The following is a 23,505-nucleotide window of genomic DNA, read 5'->3' as shown; positions in this document are numbered from 1 at the left end:
TCACTTAGATACCTTTAAAAAAGAGATGCAAAGGGCATCTTGAATATAACGAACAGCTTTGGAGCAAGACAACAGTTATGTTGGATCCTACTCCCACCAGCAGAATGGGGAAAAACGTCCAAGTATTTCTCATTTCTTAAGCTCTCTTGTAGTAGACCAGAACTGGACATATGGATGAAAGGAAAAGAAACAAAACTGAAAGCAAGATATTCTGAAGTCAGCAGGTTTAAATATGTTTCAAATTGCAAAGATACCTGCCTTCTTCTCCAGTAAAAACCAACTGTTAGCCTCCAAAAGGCCAGCACTAAGATATAAGCATGTATGTCATAAACATGTCTGTTCTGAGAGTAAATGCAAAGGACGGAGAAAGCAAGCCACTTGCAGAAAAATATACCACAAATGCTTAGGTTTACACAAGCCATAAACTATGATTTACAAGCAGCAATGCCTGGATTCACACAACACGGTAAGCCCAAACCAAACCAATCACATTATAACTTAGTGAAGTGTGGATCCAAGCAAAAAGTCACAAAGGTGATTTTTTTTAAAATCACCTTTTTTACAAACTTCTATCCCTTATCTGGGTTACAGTCATGTCTATGCCAGTTACATATTTCTTCTCTCCAACCACCTTACTGAGTATATAGCAGTCTCTACCATTCCCACTGCTTAAATCAAACACCAGCAGTCTTCTAGCTATTCTACTCTAGTACAACTCATTAAATCAATAAATCAAAACCAATAAAATTGCATATTAACAGCAAAATTAAAACTAAACAAGCATCCAATGTGAACCCCCCCCCAATATTCCTTATTAATTAGCTTAGCTTTTTCACAATCAGCCAAGGTTTATTCCACATGCTGTGATGAATAGGGCTTCCTATTCAATCCTACAAATATCTACTCATCCTACATATATTTATTCACATTCCATTGACTTTAATAAGGTATCATGTAGATGCTTGTATTGAAGAGGATATGTTTAATATAATTAAACTTTTGAATGATTTAAATTTACTAAAAGATCTACAAAAAATTAAATATGCATACCTGTATAGCAAATTGAACAATACTAAGAATAACATGTTTCTGAAAATCAGCATTACCAAGAAGGTAGTAACCAAACAAGAATATAATTTTATTGTTATAATGAAGCCCTTTGTTACCATGGAAAAAGCTTTAACATTGATTCTACAGTTGACCATTATTTGTTAACATATTTGTAAAAGTTTAGATCAACTATCTTTTGACAGGCTAATGAATTTCTCTATTGTGACTAGCAGCAAGCAAGAAAGACAGTAAAACTGAGAAAGTGTTCTTTATTTAATTTATTTGGTCTAAACAAAGTGTTCTTTATTTATTTAGCCTTAAGAAGGCCAGGAATCACAAAATCCTTCATGTTAGAAACCTACATTAAATATTACATTAAACAATATCAAATATTATCAAGTTGGGGAATGCAATTTCAAAACATTCATTTTTATTTAATCCATGTAATAGAGAGTAATTCTAGAGTAATAGACGAGAGCAGGTAGAACTTGCAATGATGTGTGACATTATGGTGTTCCCTATTCCAGATAGCTACCCATCCCTCTATCAGTGACACCCTATTCTGTTCCTCTCATACGATTTTCTAGGCTCCCTTCCCCAATCAGCAATTAGCAACTGTTTTTCTTCATGACTTATTTTAAATCATCCCACAAACCTGACTTCTCCCTTTTTGTTTTTATTTAAGAATGTACAATCATAGACCAAAAAAAGAGAAAAAAAACACAGAGTTAAAATTCTCCCTTTTTTATCAGTATTATTATATTAAATAGTATTTAGTAATGATACCAGAAGCATGCTCAACATGTATTATAAAATATGTATTTATACAGGTAGAGGAAATTGTTTATCATTATTTTTCTACTACGGCTGCTCTTGTTTAAAAAGAGCAGGAAGTATATATTATATGTTATGTAATGTAGTTTCTGTATACAAACAAAAAGTTTGTGGTTTTATAAACAAATCATGAGTACTTTTTTGGATAAAGGGAATTAAGAAAAACATTACTAATGAATGAGTTGACATAATGAATATATTTTGAATGCATATTATAGCAGTAGCTCTGCTTTTAGTTGCCTTTAAAATGCCTCACTATTGTAAACATGCAATATTTCCAAGACTCTCCAACAACAAATTTGAACAGATTACTAGTTAGGAAGAGAATTGTGTAATGACACCATGGTGGATTAAGGAAGAATGACAGCAGCAGTGAGTATGTAGGAATGTAGCTTAAGGACAAACATGACAGCAGGTGTATCGCCTTAAGGAAGAACATACCAAGACCTAAATTATACATTCCCTAGAATCGTTTCATCACAGTTCATACTCACACAACAGAAAGTGCAACAAGAAAGAGGGGAAAATAACAACAGAATTCTATGAATGTTTACTTCAAAGTAGGCCCCATTATGTTTATATTTTTATTACTACATACAGGATTACAGTTTCAATGGGAACCGTTAGCACTGTTGCACAACAAAGCATGCAAACTTTTTTTTAAAAAAAAAAGAAACTTGCTTAATTTAGGAATTTAAAGCAAATCTAAGTAAGTTCCCAGATTTCTACTCAAGCAGACTGTGGCCCCATTAATTTAAGATTGGAAGAAAAAAAGATTCCAGACCTTGAAAACATGCATTTTCCTTGAAGTTAGATATGCACTCTGAGGTTTACAGAATGTCAGTGAATAGATTTTGCAGGACAGAAAGAAAGAATATTTAGGAAGTGCATTTGTTAAGTACTACCCCTCTCCTCCCCGCTTAGCAATGATGGAATTACTAAACCAAGAAACGTTACATACGCAGTGGCTGCCAGAAACCTTGTATGGATTAATTCTCTACCAGTACTATACAGAACAGGATAAAACTTTTTCCACATTAGTGGAAAACATTTTACTGATGAGTTGGAGGTAGCATACCCTAAAAATTATCCTATTCAAGAGAACAGCTACGTTTCCACATTATACTAGGCTGTTTAAACTAGCTTGTTGAATTACCCATAAGGGCATGGTTGCCAAAACCAAATTAATGACCAGTATGAATCCAGCCAATATTATAGATGTAAATAATACATGCAGGAATTTCAACCAGATATTTATGTTCTATATCATCAGAGGTCTATATTATGAAAAGCATCCACACTATAAATTTATGAGTTTTCAAACAGACTGAAAGGAGGAAAAATTCATCTCTTGAAGTACTCAAAACCAAAACAAGATGTATTCGATTATTTAGAAAGAGTGAGTTCTTAAAGAAATCAGTCCTACTAAAGAGAAATAGGCATCAACACATGGAAACTGTAATTTAATACAAGGATGTACCTAGCCTTTTACAAAGGTAACATTTATAATTTAAAAATTGTCCACATTTCCAGATGAGAGTCTTATAAAACAAAGCACACACTTTGTGACATTACATCTGGGAGATGATTTTTGACTCAGTCAATCTCACAGTGCATCTGTAGAAGAGGGAAAGGTATTCCATAAACCCCCACTGTGAGTTTTCTTCCATCCTTTTCTAGGTGTTCTTTAACCTCTTACATACTTCTCGCTTCATTTCAGCAGATGGCTCAGTTGATCACGCAAATTTGAAGACTGTTCAACGCTGTAGAAGAGTTTAACAAGTGCACATGGATATTTGGATACAATTGCTGGAAAAAGGATTCCACAATGTGAAAGATGGATCTAGGTGTTTCAGAATAAAATAAGGAGGCACGTGCTGTTTTTATCCACTGAACTCCTCTTCCCAAATTATGTAATACAATTGTGAGTAGATTGTAAGAATGGGACATATTTTATTTTTATGAGTAACAAACATTGTTTCAGTATTTAATACGGCACTGATTAAAGTAAAAAGCTCACACACATAAGTAACAAAGAAACATGAATGCAAACAAAATAATAGTTATAATATTAGTTTTACATATTATAGCTATGCAAATTTTTGAGTACATATAGATTGCACTTCACATATTTTTGATAGAAAGGGAGGAGAAAACAAGCAAACTAAGATTAAGTACAATTAAAGTCACAAAAAGGATGCTTACTGGTAGTATGAATTTGATCTAGATTAAGGATATTCCTTATATGAAGTACCTTTCCAATGTAATCATATGCATATTTACTCAGAGGTAAATGTTAGTGTGTCCAATAGAACTTGGTCACTAGTATATTTATTCCAGATTGCAGGCTTCAGTAATAAAGAATCTTATAAAAATCAGTCAGGAGGACAAAAAAAAAAGGATTATGGGAAAAGGTAGAACAATTCCACGTGTGATTTTCTTGGCCGCTAAGTCTTATGACCTTGAAAAGCATCTGAGCCTTCACTGGTGATTTCTTCACATATTTTAAGATACATTTTAAAAAAGTATTTAATGTAGTACTGAATCATTTTTAGTGTTTAATAATATTGAATAATATTAATGTTTTGTATTTAATAATATATAAAGTACAGGTTAAGTAAGCACTGTAAAAAGGCAGCATAATTGTAACTCTATTCAATTTGCGATTTAAAGCACATCCACACAAACAAAATGGATGAAAGCCAAAGGAGATTAAGATTTAGAAAGAGCAGTAACAAAGATTTATCGAGCAGAAATAGAAAAGCTAATGTCCCAATCAAATAGAAACAGCACTTACTTTTTTTGAATAGCTTCTTGCCTAAAGAAAAAAAAAAGACAATGTGAGATGAAGTGAATTTTGAGTTGATAAAAGGAGTCCTGAGTTATCACTGGGGGTCTATGGAAATAAAACAGACTTCTGACTTCGCTGATATATCTAGGACTAAACTGACATACTTAGGTTGTTCTTAATGATGCAAACAAATCTGTGTTGTGAAGAGGGCAATTGAAGACATTAATATCTGTTTTATGCTCCCCATCAGAGCTCCTTAGTTATTTTGTACCCTTTTGGTTGGTATCCAAGAATGCTTGTACCTTGAGTAAAGTGATTCACAAAGCGTTAGGGAACTTAATATAGCCCAAAAGCTGCACTAGATTGCCCTACCCTGCAAAACAGGATGATAGTAAAGAGCAAGGCCTTGGAAAGGGAGGCCTTCATTGCATTCCAAAACTTGGCCCTTTGAACAAAATCCTGCCCTTCTCTGTTCACAGAGAAACAAAGGCAGTTGCTCCTGAATACAGAAAGAACTGTCGTGCTCTACACACAGAAGGGCAGAGTGTGATTATTTAAGTATTTTTTGCTATATGGAAAAAGAGACTTCCCATACAAATCACCTATGAGGGATAAGACTTGCTTCCAGCTGTCATGTTCCTGATAGATAGGCCTTATTCATTTATTTGTATTTATTTTATTCAAACAATTCATAGAGATGCCCATCTCACCAAGATTATATCTGGAAGCTGGAGTTTCCCAGAAATTCCCACATAATCTTTACCAGGTAAGTCACCCGTTGGATGGATATGGGGCCCTAATACCTGTGTAGCATTCAGAATGAGGAAAGCTGAAAAATTGAGAATATTTTTTTAATTTTGAGGATGTGGTAAAGGACAAAAGAAGAATACCCCTAAGAAAACCACAATCTTCCATAAATCAGGCCAAAGTCTTTCTATTTTGGGTGGATTTTAAGGATCATTTAAATTCTGTAAGGCCTCCCTCCATCCCTCCAATGATGCAGTAACACTGACATTAAAAAAATGTGAAGTGCTGATTTCCTGGTCTATACCAATCTCAGTCGCATTTTGGTTGTAAGGGAAGAGCCATGTTAGTCTATGGTAACCAAAAACCAGGAGGAGTCTATTAGCATATTTTCAGACTAACAATGCATCTGAATGAAGTGAGAAAAGCTTCATGAAGATTTATGCCTTTTAATAAAAGATCTAAGTCTGAAAAGATGCTCCCAGATTTTTTTTTATTTTTAGTTGCATTTCCAGGGAGACTAGCCCATCAAATACAGCTTGTGCACTGTGTATACTTACTGATACTGTAGGTGAGTAGTTATAATAGCCATTTTTCTTAAACTCTGCAAAGAGATAGATATGAAGTAAATGCCTTTTCCCTCAATGAAGTTATCAATGCAATCATCATTTGGCATTGCGTGATGAGAAATAATCACATCCTAGATTCTCCTACCTTGGGGAGAATTTGCTGCTTTGAAGAAAACACAGGGGTTTGATAAATCTCTAATTTTAAAATACTGACTTTCACAGATCTAAAACCAAGTTGCTTGATACATTTTTCCATATTAGTAGAGATGATGATGATAATGATAATTTAATTAAACTTGTACGCAAAATTATTTTCTCCCACTAGCAGGACTAGTAAAATATACAACTACCCTCCCACTAGTAGGACTAGTAAAATATACAACTACCCTCCCACTAGCAGGACTAGTAAAATATACAACTACCCTCCCACTAGCAGGACTAGTAAAATATACAACTACCCAACCATTTGCACACTACAATTCATCACTAGTCACTGAATAAATTCAGAAAAATGAATAATGCAGTCATACATATTTTGGTTAGTGATAAAGAAAGGCTTTCCTAGGCAAAAAAATATAAAAATAGATAAGCAAAAGTAAACTGTTTGAAAAATGTAAAGGTAGGCATCATTCCAAACTAGTTTTCCACAGTCTGATGCCCTCCAGTTGTGCTAGACTACAATTCCCATAATCCCAAACCAAAGGTCATGATAGTGAAGGATTATGAGAGTTAAGAATCCAGCACAGTCAGAAAGCATCAGGTTGGAGAAAGCCACATTAGGCTGAACCCTGAATCCGTGGTCTGGGAACCCAACATGGTGTCCATAAGTACCAATGTATCCACAGACACTTATCTTAGTGTTCCCTGTCCATGCTGCTAATTTTTCAAAAAGATCTTTTAATTTCAAAAGGGTTCCAAAGTATAGTCTCAAGCATAATCAATATTTATAACAATGCCTCTGGGCCTACATAAATCTAGTGCATCCTTAGAAAGAAAAAAAATGTGTTGCTTAAACCCAGTACATTTTTTTGATGTGTGTCCTGCAGCCCAGAAAAAACAAAGCAGAGTTAGGTGTAGATGGCAGAGAGACTTTTGATATGCTAGAGAAGGGTTTCTTAATTTTTTTGTGCCATGGACCCCTTTCAGACTCTGGAGAAACCTATAGACTCCTTCTCAGAAAAATGTATTTAAATGCATAAAATTTAATACATGGATATAAATTGTATTACAAAGAAAACTGATTATGCTCAAATATAGTTATCAAAATATTTTTAAAAATAACAAATATATAGTACTATATGTGAAAAGAAAGTTGTGGGGTTTTTTCCCCATCCAAGTTCCCAAGGCCTCTGAAATCTATCCATGGACCCCAGGTTAAGAATTTCTGCACAAGAGGCAGCAGTGGAAAGCAATGTCACTACTTTACTTTCTGGCAAATGGGTGTTTTATGCTTGGCAATATTCACTCTTAACCCCCCCCCCCATTTTTGAGATTTAAGATTTGAGAACATGTTCTGAGCAAATGTGGCCACTGACCCCAAAAGGTTGGAGATCCATGATCTGACCAACTCAGAACCACATGAATGCAGTAGAAAAGTAATGAATTCTGCAACATTTTATCAACTTTATAAGCAACAAGGCCATAAATAATATTTAGACCCTTGAGCTAAACTCATGAATAACTTCATTCAAACTCTTCAGTAGCAAAAACTACATTCCTCCTGATCCGATCTGCATATGTGTGGGAATTCATATGTTTTGTGTTAAAATGATTGCTCCTAACCTTATTTATTAAAATGATTGGTATTATGAACAGAATAAAAACCTTTTAATTTTCAACCCTGAACTTAATATTGCCTTTTCTACATCTCTTGCAACTCCCACAGAAGTATGTATTTAATATTATCGGACTGAGTATTCTATTCCATACTTACATCTTCAGAGTGCAGAATGGCACCCTCTTGCATCACCATATTTCTGGCAGCCTGTCCTAGGAACTAAAAGACATGAAAGCCATAGGAAAAGACATAAACTTTATATTCTGTGGAGCCAGTGCTGCTCCACTGTTATTCAAGGTTGACAACGCAGCTAATGGTGAGCTTTCGTGAGGTAATAAGGTCTGGGAATTTCAACCTTATGAACTCACTTTTAATCCAAAAGCAGTAACTTACTGGACAAATATTCTGCACAAAAAGGATTTTCTGAAATTATGTAGAAGTATCTTCATAATAAGTGACAATTAAGAATAAGTGAAATTTCTTGGTGTACTACATAATTTATGATGATTATTAATTTAATATGCTAATGTACATAGTGATTTACAAAAGCTTTTTTCAAACTGATGGCCTCACATTTCTTGATTGCTGATTGTGCTAGCTCAACAGATATATCCTGAGGGTAATGATGCAATTTGTAATTGCTTGTTTGTGAATCAAGGATTCAGTTTGGGGCTGCGGAGACTCTTGTGTAAAACTACAGAGCCGGGGGGGGGGGGAGTTGTGGGGTAATGACATAATTTGAGACCAGAAAAGGGATAATTGAATCAAACCACTGGCTTGGTTATTATTCTGGATTATGCTTGTTTCTTTTTTGGAGTTTTCCATTTGGGGCAATTTAAATATTGATAAAGGAGAATTTATTCACATTAGCACTTCCTTCTCTCACCACCACTCCTTGAATAGAAGGCATACTAGGCCAGCTTCAGTCTGGTACTCTTCAGATATATTAGCTTGCAATTCCTATAAATGCAGCCAACTTTGTCATGTAAACAGGATGATGGGAGCTGTAGATCTATACATCAGGAAAGCATAAGGATATGCTTACACTCAAAGCTTGCCAGTGATTCCTTACTGAAATTACGTTCAGACATGCATTACCAATTGTGCAACTCACATACCCAGCGCCATTCAATATTGACCTCTGTGCAGGATCTCGTTGGAATTTAATGCTCTTTCTTCTAGGTTGCTCAAAAGAGTGTGACAATATTGGATACCTATTTGGGCCTTCTGGGCAGAAACAAATAGGCTCTTCACTTTTCAAAAGGAACAACAATACTCAACAACAAAACACAAGTCTCCGTTCTTTCTTCTTGGTTTGCAAAAACCAGCAACAGAGCACTTCCACCGCTGACGCATGAACTTTGCTACTGCAGGTAAACAGCCTGACCTATTATGGTTTTAAAATGGAGGTGCTAAGTATATATCGAACGACTGTAACTGATCATCTAAACGCATTAAATCATCGGTTCCATCCCCTGACATTTAAGGAGAAGAATCAATCGACCATCTCTATCCCATGAAACTAAGCGGCGCTAGGTCAGCACTAAGTTTTCGTGGCACCATTTCCCTTGGAAAAACAGGCCGCCGAAGCATTCCTGTACAAAGAGACTACAAATCCCACCATACATTGCGCTCCTCTAGTACCGTCGGAAATTGAGTTTCGGAGCAATATGTTTGGGACCACGTACTCTCACCTACCTCAGCGCTCCGTGAGCCCTTGAGCACCTGTTTGGTGAGGGCGATTATATCCGTACCGCAGTTGGTCACTTTCTCGGTCAGCAGTCCTTTCACCGAGTGCCCGAATCGAGCCTGAACATCCACAGCGATCCCTGCCGGAGTTACCGCCATGTCGCTATCAATAACCATAGAGAGAGCCGCACCTACGGATAGAAAATAGGGTCATAAAATATAGAAAAGCGCCCCGAACGGGTTTTGGCGGATGAGGAATTTATTCTTCTTAGCTTGTTCAGTTTTAGTTCTTCAGCTCTTGTGATGCAGGACAGAATAGCGCTTGCTTTTTATATTGCTTGCACAATACAGGGAATACATTGTACATTTTGTAAAATTAAAATAATTTTAGCAACACTTTGCCCCAGTGCTACTTAATCCAAAACTAAAGATAAAAGACTGAGTCAATCTGATCCTCTACTCCTCAGAAAACGGAATTGTTGCACTTACTATACATCTGAACAGCAACTCTGATTCCTTTTGCATTGTAAAATTATAGTTTTTAAATACTATACGAGTTAAATTCTCTACAACATTAAGGCTTTCTGGCTGGAGTGTAGGGCTACTGTAAGAGAGCTGCACAAGCCTAATTCATCCTTGCCATCTACTGGTCCTCTGGCTTTTTCAACCCAAATGCAGTAGCGAGGCACAGTGTGTTAAACCACAACCCGGGTTCTGATTCAGTGATTGGGGTTGCACAATATACTATCTTGTTTGAATCCAGCCACTGGGTTTAGTTCAGTGTGATGTATGAACCTAGTTCAATGTGATATATGAACCATCATTCAGTGTGAGGTATGAATCTAGTCAATTGGATTAATTCAATAAACCATTGTTAAGTAAGCCATTACCCCAGGGAAAGGGGTCTTCTTCAACCCTACCCCCCCCAACTTTACTATAATTGTCATTTACTGTATAGAAAATGGGAAATTCTGCTGCAGTCACATAAGAAAGTCATTCTGCATTTGCTGATGTATCACTGGGTTGTATAAATTGGACACAGGGCTCATTAGTGTTTGGGAGCATTTTAAACCCTTTTGACTTTCTGCAATTGTGCTACAGTATGTTGACAGGACCTATATACACATGGGACCATCATGGAATTTTGAGAAGACACAAACATCTGTTTCACAAAATGCACATATATTTTCTTTTCTACATTGCTTTATATATTCACTGTCCATTGCAGAGGATGAAGAATTGTCTTTCATGTTGTTTTTGTTTGGACTTTTGCTTGGACATGGCTGGAACAGTAAGATTCTGAAAACAAATCTTGATAGAAAAACTGTCTTGGTTAGTAAAAAAGTTCTGACAGAAACACCTAAGTAGTTTTAAAAAAATTTTTTAATTAATATGATTACTTTACAACAAATACACAATACTAAATAATAATAAAAAATATAGAGTTTTCAATAGATATAGCAACAATTATATTATTGGTCATTCTTGGACTTTGCTTAAGTACTTACTGACAATGAAATACTGTATAGGATAAACAAGAACTTGAACACTTTAGTTTTGAAAAGCAAATACTATGCTACCTAAGAAAAGAGCTTGACTGGAGCATGTAAGTAGTTTCTAGAAATAAAAGGGTGATTATTAATCTAATTGATTTTAGTAACTATCTCCTAAAGGGTGGTTCAACACACTCCTAAACCCTAGAAGCATGTATCTTCTGGTGTCTCTTAGGAGTACCCCTATTTATGTATCTATCTCCTGGTCATTTCCACCTGCCCAATTGTATGTAGGAGTGCAGCATGCCCAGCCACTAGGAGAGTCTTTTCTGCACACTTTCTGCACTCACAGTAACTTTAAAGGCATGAACCAGCCCTATTGACCAGCTTGCTTCAGATGTCCTGGGATTTCCTGGGGTGGATTTTTTGGATGAAATGATCCCTAATCCCAGCCAACTGTGACTGTCCTGGCCAATTCAGGACAGTTGACAGGTATGGGTTTGCATGGTCTTGGGTGAGGTTGTTGATCATAAATATATTCCTACAAATCAATATAGCCTTTATTAACAGTGTTTTCTGTTTAGGAATAGATAGTGGACAGAGGAATCTGGGAGGAGATGCCACTGAAGCAAACAGAAAAAGGGAGGAAGAAAAGTATGCTTTTAGTTGAGCATGAAATATAATTGTTGATGAAACCCAATTGTTGCTGAAGTTGCAGTAAATCTACTGGGAAATCATCAGTCTTGGGTGAAGCCTTTGGTACAGCTCCTTAGTAACAATACTCTAACCTTTTCTTGTTCTTGAGAATTTTAAATTTCCAGGCCCAATTCATGTGGAAGCAGCAGGCTAGAGTAGATTGCTACAATTGGAGTAACTAATGAGTAAATTTTGTCCCTAGCGCTTACTAAACCTGCAGTGCTGATCTTAATGTTTCTGTGGACTCATTGTAGGTGTAGGTATTTCCCATATAATGTGATACCAAACCATTTAAAATCCAATTATTTATTGTTCACATGCATCAACCTTTTCCAAGTTGGTTCCTTCCCATATAGATTGGCTCAACTTGCATAATCTTGAAGCATCATGAAGGACTCCAAGTTGGAGAAGGCTACCATACCTCATTTTGTATGGTATACTGATAGGAGTCAATAGTTAATAGCCTTTAGTAAAACAATGACTAAAATGAAACTGAAAAGTTTGTTGACTGTGAGGGATGTATGCATTTCAATTATACCTTTAGGCATTATGTTCAGATTAGCATTAGATCCCATAGTTTACAAGTGAGAAAGCCTTATCTGATTGCAGGAGAAGCAATGCACTAACTAAATAGGCATTGTGAAATATTGTCATGCTTTGCTCATAGACAAGGGTCTGTGCATCAAGATCAGACATTTCCATTGAACAAAAACTCCCGCTATTCTATTCCCTGATAAAATTGCAGGCATAGAGAACATTTTTGCCACCTTGAGCTCCTTGGAGGAAAGCTAGTATTAAAATAATAATATACTGGTATAACCAGAACTTCTAGGATACCATCATTCCAAGTGCATTAGAAGGTCTGCCCTTGCCATATGGAATAATCCTCCATTTAGCTTCTTCAGAAACAGCTGTCTCCTGCAGTAAAAATAGACATTTTGTCAGCAGTCAGACCTACCTTGCCCCCTTTGATATTCTTAGGAGCAAGAGGTAAATGTTAAATATTTATTTACGTATTTCAGAGCATTTGTGCCAGCTTTTCCCCAAAAAAGATTCCAGAGTGGCTTACAGAATAACAAAACAGTCTCTGTCCTCAGACTTATTGAAAGATATGACACAAAAAGAAAAAGGATTCAGAGGAAGAAGGAAAAAAAGCAAATTCACAATTTGTTTTTAATTGTAATGTTCTTATAATACAGTACAAGTTAATAAATAATAATAATAATAATAATAATAATAATAATATTATGATGATGATGATGATGATGATGATGATGATGATGATGATGATGATAGCTAGCACTGAAATTTTAAAGAAGAGAAGCTAAACACTGCTGGTGCAGCAAATGATGCTTCCTGTCAGGGCTGAAACTCATTGGATGACTATTTCCTAGGTAATAGTTGATGGAAAAATAGATCTGCAGAGGTGGCCCTTCACCGGAATAGTGGACCAGTTTCCTTTGTTCTTAGCAATTGCTTGGCAGAAGCTGAGGGAAATAGGAAGCTAGTGGGAGCTGGCTTCTTCACCACAGAGCCATTGTCATGACCTATTTTCATTGGGCACTCACCAAATATTTTTGGAGGACCATCAACCTTTCTCCCTTTTCTTTATCATTTAGGCAGATATGCACAAGCAAGAATAAAATAATAAGCACACATCATTGCTGAAACCTGTCATTTTTATCCTTTCACAATGCTGGGATCTCAAGAAACATTGTAATAAAATTAACACAATGACAGTGATACTGTTTGCAACCAGTTTTTTTGCTGCTACCATTTGCCTGTGTGCTGATAAACCGAAACTAGATGTGTGAAGCTGCCTCTTCCTGAGGAGGAGAAGTTGGGCAAAGGAAGTGGAAAAAGGTCTCTCCTATTTCCTCCTGCATAACTGAAGATGAGCGAATAGAAGAGTGGCAGTGGAAGTGGGCCTTCCATGTTTCAAAAACCTGCTAGGGCAAGTGATCCCATGTTGCTATTCAGCCACCAAGATGAGACTTAACTGTTGCTGTTAGGGACACTGTCCTCTGGGGATGCCCAGGGCTCTGCTAAATTTGGCACTGGCTCTGACTGCTTTGTTCTTCTGTTTGGACTGCAGCCTGATGTACTATACTGTTTGCTAATTTTAGTACTGTAGGAAAGAGAAATAGGGAGAGAGGAGTCTCTTGGAGAAAAAATAACATTTTGAAAATACTAGAAGTCTCCCCATCCCTGGCTTGAGACATTCTAATCTTTACAGGGAATCCTACAGCTGCCTATCTACAGTATCAGAGTACTAGGTATACTGACTCTGAGGGCCTTTTTAGCAGTAAAAACAGAGTATAAATGTTAATACTGTATAAGCAAATCAATAAGCAAAGTAAAAGCCTGTGTTTCTTGCAAGGACTACACATCTTTCATTATTTTCTTGGTTCAGGTCAGCTCAAGTGAGATGCAGCTTGCTCTTAGTTTTTTGGCAAGAAGCAAGGCTAATTCCGTGCTCCAGATTATATTATCTCCCAATGGTTAATCAGCATCTCCAGGGCAAGGTGATGTCACTATGAGCCCCTATAAAAGCCCAAATGTAGGCTGCCTATAGAGAGTCTACTTCACTTGGCTTCCTTTTTCTGGATCCCAGGCCAAGCCTCCAGACTACTGAGAGACAATGATAGTTCTCTTGGTTGGCTTGATGCTGATGCTGGCTGTCCTGTCCTTCTGGAAGGTGGCAGAAGGGAAGCTGGACTCCAAGCTCAAATGTCCCAGGAGTCTTCCCTCCCTGCCAGTAATTGGGAGCCTGTTGCATTTGGCTGGCTCCAAGCAGCCCCATCTCTTATTCTCCACTCTGCAGCAAAAGTATGGCAGCATCTTCTCCCTGTACATGGGCTCCCATTACATGGTAGTGATCAACAAGTACCTTCATGCCAAGGAAGTGCTGCTTAAGAAAGGGAAGATCTTTGCTGGCAGACCTCGCACGGTAAGCAAACTATGCAAGTTTGTATTTAATCTAGGCTAGGGGTTAGTTTCTGGCTCTGGATTCAGCTTCAGTCACCTTCCAGTACAATATAGCTTCAAATACACTTCTATATCCGTTCAGCTGACTAACGTTTCTTGGATGAGGTTGTGAGGGTAATTTATTAGGAAACTTTAGAAACCAAATGAATGTTATTCTCTAGATAAAAATGTCTCAAAATGCACTGGGAACAAAGTTATATATTAGTGCAAGTGTCTTTTTATTATGGGCTTGGTCTTTGAAGCTATTCTTCAAATCTCTTTGCTATTAATTTGCCTCTCTTTAGAATATTTTAAGTAATTCCTTTTATAAAATGTATTACATGACTGCATAATTTCAAGAAATGAATTCTGAAAAATACTGAGAAATTATAACAACACTAAAATATGGATACAGTTGTTGCTCTTTCAGCTATGTGGATTTAGAATTCTTTCTATGAGTCATTTAAATGCATCATTTGGGTAACTTCATCCAATAAGTCTTCCCTCCCCAATTTAGAGATCTTATTTAGGGAAAAAATAGCCTACAGACATTTATAATCTTAAATGCTTGTCCACTCTCTCTAAAAGATTAAGCTCCATGTTTTTCCTTGCTCTGAGATTATCCTATTGAGAAAAACAGCCATAGGTGAAGCATTAAGCTTCAGATCAAGATGGTTCATGCTGAAGATGGTTTCACTCCCATTTATTATTTGTTTAATATCCTGCCATTTCTCCAGAAGTTCATAGTGGTATACAGGACACTGTCGTCCCATTAGGAAAGGTACTGTTCTTGCTACTTGCTACACTAACCCTAGGTCTCACTGAGGTTAAACATTTGTATCTGAGTTTTAAATTTGGACTGCAGAGATTACATGATTTTCCATAATAACCCCATAAAGTTAAGAATGTAGGAGGCATCAAGCTCATGACTTATCTAGCCTCATGTCCTGTTTCTGACCCTGGTCAACCAGATGCCAAGTCACAAATGGAATTCAAGTTCAAGCCCCAGCAACTAGAGCCTTGCTGCCTCCTATCCTGGAAATAACAGATAGTTGGCACAATTAGTACCTCTCATTTCCTCCATTAATTCATCTAATTGTCTTTTAAATCCATCTTATTTGATGGTCACCATCACATCAACAAAGAGCACCCAATCCTGTAATGTAAGTGCTACAGTATGGGAAGAAGTGCTTCATTCTGTGTATCCTGATTATTCCCTATTCAGCTTTTTTCAGTGAAGCCAGGTTCCAGTATTGTAAGGGAGATGGGAAAGCATTCTTCTGTATTCTTTATATTCTGCATAACTGTATACATCTCCATTGCCCCAGACTCTCTTGTCTGAGCAAAAAGCTCCCTAAATTCATCCTTTCTACAAATGTCTTTTAAGACTATTGCCAATAAATGAATTAGATGCACAAATAATCATCCAAGGCAGCCGTGAGATCATTGCAGAAGTGGTATATATGTGTGTGTTTTTCTTTCTTCCAAATATCAACCAAATGATAATCTCACTGAATGCATTATAAGGTGTTCTGGATAAAAGTCAGTTGTTTCTTCTCCTTCTTCTCCTTCTCCTTCTCCTTCTCCTTCTCCTTCTCCTTCTCCTTCTCCTTCTCCTTCTCCTTCTCCTTCTCCTTCTCCTCTTCCTCTAGGTGACTACAGACTTGTTGACCCGGAATGGAAAAGACATTGCTTTTGCTACTTACAGCCCAATTTGGAAATTTCAGCGCAAGATGGTACATTCTGCACTTTCTTTGTTTGGAGAAGGATCTCAGGCTCTGGAGAAAATCAGTGAGTTGCCCACAAATAATAAAGGAGGAGCCCCTGACCAGGGAGAGAAATACTAGCAATGTACTTGTAAACAAAGATTAGATGAACCTACTCTTCTTGGATGAAGAAACATATAATCTAAATCAGGGGCATCTGCAGGCTGGGTCAAAAAAATCAAGACGGTGGCTGAGACCATGCAATTGTGGCCACTGTCTTGTCTTTTTTTACCTGTCCTTTGAATCTTAAAGAGAGTGTTTGCATCATGGAAACATTATATATCATTGTCATAGTGCATATACTTTGGAGATTTTTATTGTTTGTTTAGAGAATAAGTTAAACTACAGAAGAAGATGCACCCAGATATTTAAGTGTAAAAGATAGGCAGACAAAAAATCTTGAAAAACTAAAGAAAGCCCTTTTTATCCCAAATATACTGAGATTCACCTGGGAAAATATTTATCTGCAGGTTGGTGCTCTTCCTGAGAGCTGCAAAAGAGGAGGTGAAGCAGTAAAATATATATCATATTTTCAAACAATAATGAGTAGAATAAATATGGTTGCTGGAGCAAAGGGCAGTAGAGTTGTTGAGATGCATTGTCCCTCCTAGGCATGGATCAGTGACTTATATGTATGTTGTAGGTAGCTCTGAAGTTTATCTAAGAGGGAAAAAAATTGTAGGGTACAAAGTTTTCTTCTATAGAAGAGTTATTATTCTTGGCCACACATCATACCAGAAGAACCTGCTCTGAATGGATGTGGTACAATACAGCTAAATCTCATTTGACAAAAGTAGTACAGTATGGAAAAAAATCAAGCTAGGAATGGAAGCCACTGTAATGTTTCATACTTCACTGCCACTTAGAGGTGAAAATCAGTATATGCTTGCAAACTGATTAAGGAAATGTGTTGTAGGAAATCACTTTCTTTTGGTACAAAGTCAGGTAAGTTTTAAAATTACACAGCATAGGGACATATTTTAGTTACTTTAAAAATACAATGGTCTGATTAAAAAGTGTTTATGTGGTTCAATTTAGTCTCCAAATTTGTCTTTGAAAGATGGTACATGAGTTTCTTTTGAGGACAATGATTGGAAAGTCATCTCAGTGGCTGGCAGCACCTGGGCAACCTTGTTTGGGCTTGAAAGCTAAGCAGGATCAGGCCTAGTTACTGCTTGCATGGGAAAGCACCAGGAAATTTCAGGGTGGTAGTATGGGAAGCTGAAAAAAAATCTTAGAAGATAGTGCTCAGTAGGACCTATGAGAATAGTCCCAAAGCACTGCTCAGTGGAAATTGAGCATGCTCATTAGTTATTGAATATGAAGTGACAGTTGGATTTTATATACCTGTTTGGCTAATCAGTAAATACGTATATGAAGTAACAGTTGGAAAATTAAAATAAATGTACAATTGGAAGTGGAATATCTTGCTTGGTTTTGGAATAATGGCCAACTAGAATCCTCAACAACCCTCCATTTTGGCAAGAGAAGATATTGTGATATATTTCTGCAGGTTCCATTTTTCACACATATTAATACCAAATTAAAGTCTCTGAGTGCTGGATATATGGTACAATACATGCAGAAGGTGAAGGTACTGACACATTTTGTTTTTCTTGCATTAGTCCTGAAAAATAATTTTATGCAAAGGTTTAGGAATCTTGTACAGTTATTATTCTCATATGGCCCTGTTATACTGTGTAAGGCATAATGTAGTGCAATAGAACTTGATGCCTGCCAGATGTTCTAAACTATATTTATATAGCACATTTACTTTTTGTAACTTAATAATGGTTTACTCAATCCAATTCTTTGGGTTCATATGATACATAAAGTTAAAATGTGGTTGGTTAATTTGTTTGCTCAGTGTGTCAGGTGAACACAGCCTTATTATAGTTGACCATTATTACATCTGAGGCATTAGGAATGGAAGTTACTGATTTGTCCAAAGTAAAAAGTAATCAGGTGAAAGATATCTCTTAGCTCTGTGATCCAAGTGTTATTTGGGCAACCTATCTACAGATATGTCTCTATCCTGGGTTAAAATATTCCTGTTTCTCCCTGATTCCTATCTCCATTCTTCCTGCTCCTAAAGGGATTCTTTCTTCTTCCATGGATTTCTTCTCTTGTGCTTTTCCTCCAGTCTCTCGAGAAGCAACTTCTTTATGTGCCACTTTGAGTGCTACACAGAATTCATCTTTGGACATGGCTCCTGAACTCATGCGTGCTGTTACAAATGTAGTGTGCTCCCTTTGCTTTAATTCATCCTACCAGCGTGGAGATCCTGAGTTTGAGTCCATGCTTCAATATAGCCAGGGTATTGTGGACACTGTGGCTAAGCAGAGCATGGTGGATATCTTCTCATGGCTTCAGGTGAGAGATGTGGGGAAGATAAGAAACAAAATACATTTTCCCCTGAAGCGAAAGTTTCAAAGATAGCAAGGACAGCTTGTTACCTGCATCCCACTTCTGAAGGGTGGAAAGTTCAGGAATGTCAGAGCTTATTCAGGAGTTAATTTTCTGCGGATCCTTTTCCTTAAGATTACATTGTTGGCTCCTATTTTGCTGAGAGGAGATTTACTGGCATACACATACATTTTGATTTGCGGTTAAGATAGAGATTGTGATTATGGTTGTTTCTTTCCCCACCACAGTACTTCCCAAATAAAGACTTGGCTTTGCTGAAGAAGTGTGTGGAAATGAGGGACCAGCTCTTACACCAGAAGTTTGAGAAACATAAAGTAAGTATCTCCACTCAGAAGGTTTATAGGCAAATCATACTATCTTCATATAACAGTGGGTCACAAAAACTAGGTTTTGTTAGCAGTATCAAAGTTGTCATGTGGGCTTACTTCTGTTCCCATAAACATCTCTAGTAATGCCAAAGAGACATATAAAGGAGTTTATGTATTTATTTGAACCATTTATGTCCTACCTTTTTCATACAACATCATCTATATGTTCTTCATATAGTTAAGACAGTGGCTGTTTTGTGGAATTTAATGTAAAAAAATTATGATGCTCATAGGCTAAATTTGGACAAATCATTCTCTTCTTCAGCCTCATCTTTTATGCAGGTTTAATATGAAACTATGCTATGAGATTTTTAGCTTTATAAGTAGAAGAGACACAGTTCAAGTTGATAGAAATTAATTCATCTATAGAAATATTAGGCAGAGTTATGCAAATAAGTGGACATAATCCTGGGTTGGGCTGGAGTCTCTTCTCTCCCCCCTCAGTAACTACCTGCTCAAGAGCTTCTCTGGGACAGAGGAAAGAAGAGGCCAGTGCTGGCTCAGATGGGGGAGACAAGAGAAGCTACTATTTTACCCCACAAAGAAGGCACAAGAGAGATTAAACAATGTAAGGTTGGCCTTCCCCAGCCAAACAGTACTTTTTCCATGGAAATAAATGGAACCCATTAGCTCTGACAGAGTTACTGATGAAGTAAGATGACCAATATTCACCCTTCCCACACACTGGGATCACCAGTGAGAGTGTTGTAGAAGATCCCCTCTCTACAACTGCATATTTAAACATGGTCCTTTCATTCCCTCTCACTGATATGAAAGGCAGCAACTACATCCTAAGGGCTGCAACTGGAAATGGAATAGCATTCAGACAGGGGAAAAATTGTGTCTTGTGTTATCTTGAGTATCCTGAGTATCTTGGCTTTGGCTAGTAAGATATAGCTAATACTTACAAAGAAGTTAATCTCATTCTATCCCCTTCTACTCCTACATGCCCCACATTTGACAAATTACTAGTAACATTTGACTAATAATAAATGAGATTCAGGATGATGCAGGGTAAACACGCTGGACTAGAATCAGGAGATCCAGGCTCAAATCCAGCCTCAGCCATGGAAACTCACAGGTTAAATTTGGGCTAAACACTCACTCTCAATCCAATCTACCTCACAGAATTGTTGAGGGAAAAAATTGGAGTTGGGAGTGCTATGTATGCTGTCTTAAGCTCTTGGAAGAAAAGCATGATAAAAATCCATCAAATACATATTGGAAACATTCCAATCTCCTTCAGTCATCACCACTATCTATTCTTATTTTCTCCTTCCAGGAAGCATTTAGCAGTGATTCTGTTAATGATCTAATGGATGCACTTCTGAGGGCCAAATTGAACATGGAGAACAACAATAGCCACCCCTTCTGTGAACAAGAACTAACGGATGACTATTTACTCATGACAGTGGCTGATATCTTTGGAGCTGGTGTGGAGACTACCACAACTGTGTTGAAATGGACTGTGCTCTATCTCCTGCACTACCCAGAGGTAGCAGCTTCTCCAGTCCTACCTATGTTCTTTGGACGAAATGTATTGACTATGAGTTATGTGAACAAAGGAAACAGACATCTACACTAATAGTTCCTCAGTTTAGATCCTTAATTAAGAGAAATTGATTCTTCCCATCACATTTAGACATTGTCTTTATCAGAGGTCATTAATGGAATTCCTTTGTTTTATTTAGTCATATTTTTATAAAAGGTCCAATCCCATATGCATCTAGGGACTTCACAATTTAAACTGAATCATACAATAACTAAAATCAGTAATTATATTAAAATGTACCTAATATTAAACACTTCCCTAAATAATTTAAAAAAAAAAGTCTTGCAATGATCAAATCTTAGAGCCTACCTAACCTCAACAAGGAGAGATTGCTATTGAAGAGGCTCTTGCTTCTCCTTTGGGCATTTGAGTCTGCAGGGAAAGGAAATGGGTTAAGACTACCAGTAATATTTGCAAGTCCCCCACCATACAGAGTTTTATATACAGTTAGTAAAACCTTGAAGCTGACCTTGAGATCACAGAAAGCCAATGGATCAACAAACAGAACTTTGGGAGAATTCAGATCACCTGTCCTGCTGCAATTTGCACTGCCTGAAGTTTCTGGATTTGCTTCAAGGGAGGCCCCATCTAGAATGAATTAGAGTAGTCCAATGTGGAAATATTGCCTTGGTGGGCTGAACAGGACTCTCTTTGGTCCTAACTAAAAACAGTGTAATAGAAATCAAATAGTATTAACTGTTTCCAGAGTTTTCTGACTTCCATTATCAGTAGAAGCACTCAAGCTGATTTCTTCCTATTGCTGAATCACTATGTAGGTCATGAGGCAACCCCCCACAGCTATCATAAACTGCTCAATTCCTTCCTTTGTCCTCCAGGTACAACAAAAGATCCAAGAGGAACTGGATCAGAAAGTTGGTTTTAACAGACACCCTCTACTTGCTGATCGACAGCATTTGAATTACCTGGAGGCTACCATTAGCGAAATTCTGCGTATCCAGCCTGTTTCACCACTCCTTATCTCTCATGAGGCATTGGCAGATACAAGGTGAGGAGAACCATTTCCAATAGTGGGAACTGATGGGGAAAAGGACTTTCAATAAAGAGAATGTTACTTTTTTCTGCAGCATTGGGGAATATCATATCCCAAAGGGAACTGAAGTTGTAATCAACCTATGGTCCATTCACCATGATGAGGAAGAGTGGGACGAGCCAGGGAAATTTAACCCAGGTGGGTGTACCAATATTCTTACTCTCTCTGCATGGATATGGATGAGTGGGGTCTACTGTTAAAATTCCTTTATTGTCAAAAAGGGCTGCTTTTTTAACATACAATTTCTATTGCCTTTTGAGCCCACTGCCATGCTCTTTACAGCTCAATAGCCTACCAAAGAATTTCTCTTCAGGTTCCTGCTCATCGGTATTTTTTTCTCCAATATGGCTCTTCCTTGTTACAGTTACTACTACTACAGTATATATAAATTAATTTTCCCCAAACTGCAGCTCTGTGAGTGATAATGTGATATTTTGGATACTTAAGAGAATCCATGTTCAATTACAAATTTGGGAAAGATCTGTATGGATATTCCAGCCAACGTCTTCTATAATTCATTATTGAGTTTGCCATGATTCCTAGGAAAATGCTTGTGCTCTTGCCCCACAGATCGTTTTCTGGATGAGGATGGGAACCGGATCTACTCTCCCTCACCCAGTTACCTCCCCTTTGGAGCTGGTATCCGTGTTTGCCTGGGAGAAACCCTGGCCAAGATGGAGTTGTTTCTCTTTCTAGCCTGGATCTTGCAAAAATTCTCACTCAGTGTTCCCGAGGGAAATACACTGCCTGAACCAGAGGGTAAATTTGGAGTTGTACTTCAAGTACCAAAGTTCAAAGTGAAGGCTACGTTGAGGGAAGCTTGGAAAGGAAAATAGAACAATAATACTATTTGGGTTCCAACTGTCCCAAATAATCTGACAGAAGACAAAGTCAATATAACTCCAGAATAGGAGATACAAAGATAGGACCTGCTACTAGGTTCATAGGACCAAAACAGAAAAAACATTATAGTTCTGAACAATCTTTTTCTCAACAAAAACTGCAGTGCCTTCCCTACTCCAACTCTCCTGCATTATCCCTATGAAAAATAAAAGCTGTTGCAAGATAGGGCTGGTAAGGTGTTTTTTTTGGGGGGAGAGGGAATGATACAACACTGACAACTCCAATAGAATATTCCCCATATGTACAGAAGCAAGGACATCTAGACTGTTGCACATGATCCTTAGATATTTGAGTTAAAAAGTACAAATATGATTTTCAAGAAGCCAATGATGCTGCTTTCAAGAAAGACAAAACATCACAACTTCTTTTTAGAAAGGTGCAGTGTGAGAAAAGTGAGTGATGCAAACACATAGAAGAATTGAACAGAGTGCCACAAACACTTTATGGCTTGTGCCAACTTCAGAGGGGTACCATCTTTTTTCTACTGACTGCATTTCCTTAAGGAGAACATGGGATGTTGGATATGGCCAGGCATAGTTTTTTGGACACACTCTTTTCTCTGTTTCTCTTTTCTGCTATGCTCTAGAGCAGTGTTGGCTGGCTAGGGAATTCTGGGAGTTGAAGTCCACTCATCTTAAAGTGGCCAAGTTTGGACAACACTGCTCTAGAGGACTCTCCAATCACATGAATGCAAAGAAATTCATAAGGTAGAACTCTTCAAAAACTGCTAAATCTCTTATTTTGCCAAATGTTACATATCTGCCTCCTACTGTATGTTTCTTATACTGTATTATTCCATACATATTCCTTGAGCAATATTTGGGTTGG

General features: G+C 37.3%; 2 protein-coding genes across 3 annotated transcripts; one reads left to right on the top strand and one right to left on the bottom strand.

The window, feature by feature from the left end:
* Positions 1-1,304: 1,304 nt before the first annotated feature.
* BORCS7 (BLOC-1 related complex subunit 7) lies at positions 1,305-9,639 on the bottom strand. 2 transcript variants are annotated; one of them, XM_025169156.2, is made up of 5 exons: positions 9,464-9,639; positions 7,922-7,984; positions 5,980-6,023; positions 4,682-4,702; positions 1,305-3,693 (listed from the first exon to the last, which is right to left on the bottom strand). In XM_025169156.2, exons 1-5 carry the CDS (start codon positions 9,629-9,631, stop codon positions 3,660-3,662), a joined length of 330 nt encoding a protein of 109 aa, XP_025024924.1. In that variant the 5' UTR covers positions 9,632-9,639; the 3' UTR covers positions 1,305-3,659. The 2 variants fall into 2 exon arrangements, with proteins under 2 accessions (XP_025024924.1, XP_007421102.2); XM_007421040.3 differs by having other exon boundaries at positions 1,305-3,647.
* Positions 9,640-14,284: 4,645 nt separating this feature from the next.
* On the top strand, positions 14,285-22,834 carry CYP17A1 (cytochrome P450 family 17 subfamily A member 1). Its single transcript, XM_007421041.3, has 8 exons — positions 14,285-14,593; positions 16,263-16,401; positions 18,520-18,749; positions 19,031-19,117; positions 20,454-20,666; positions 21,560-21,729; positions 21,809-21,912; positions 22,345-22,834. The coding sequence occupies exons 1-8, from the start codon at positions 14,285-14,287 to the stop codon at positions 22,608-22,610; spliced, it is 1,518 nt and encodes a 505-aa protein (XP_007421103.1). The 3' UTR covers positions 22,611-22,834.
* The last annotated feature ends 671 nt before the right edge of the window (positions 22,835-23,505 follow it).

Source organism: Python bivittatus, unplaced genomic scaffold (genome assembly GCF_059951505.1).
Source record: "Python bivittatus isolate LINGU-HERP-01145 unplaced genomic scaffold, Pbiv_v1 ctg000980_np1212, whole genome shotgun sequence".
Lineage (NCBI taxonomy): Eukaryota > Metazoa > Chordata > Lepidosauria > Squamata > Pythonidae > Python > Python bivittatus.
This window is presented reverse-complemented; position numbering and strand designations above follow the sequence as displayed.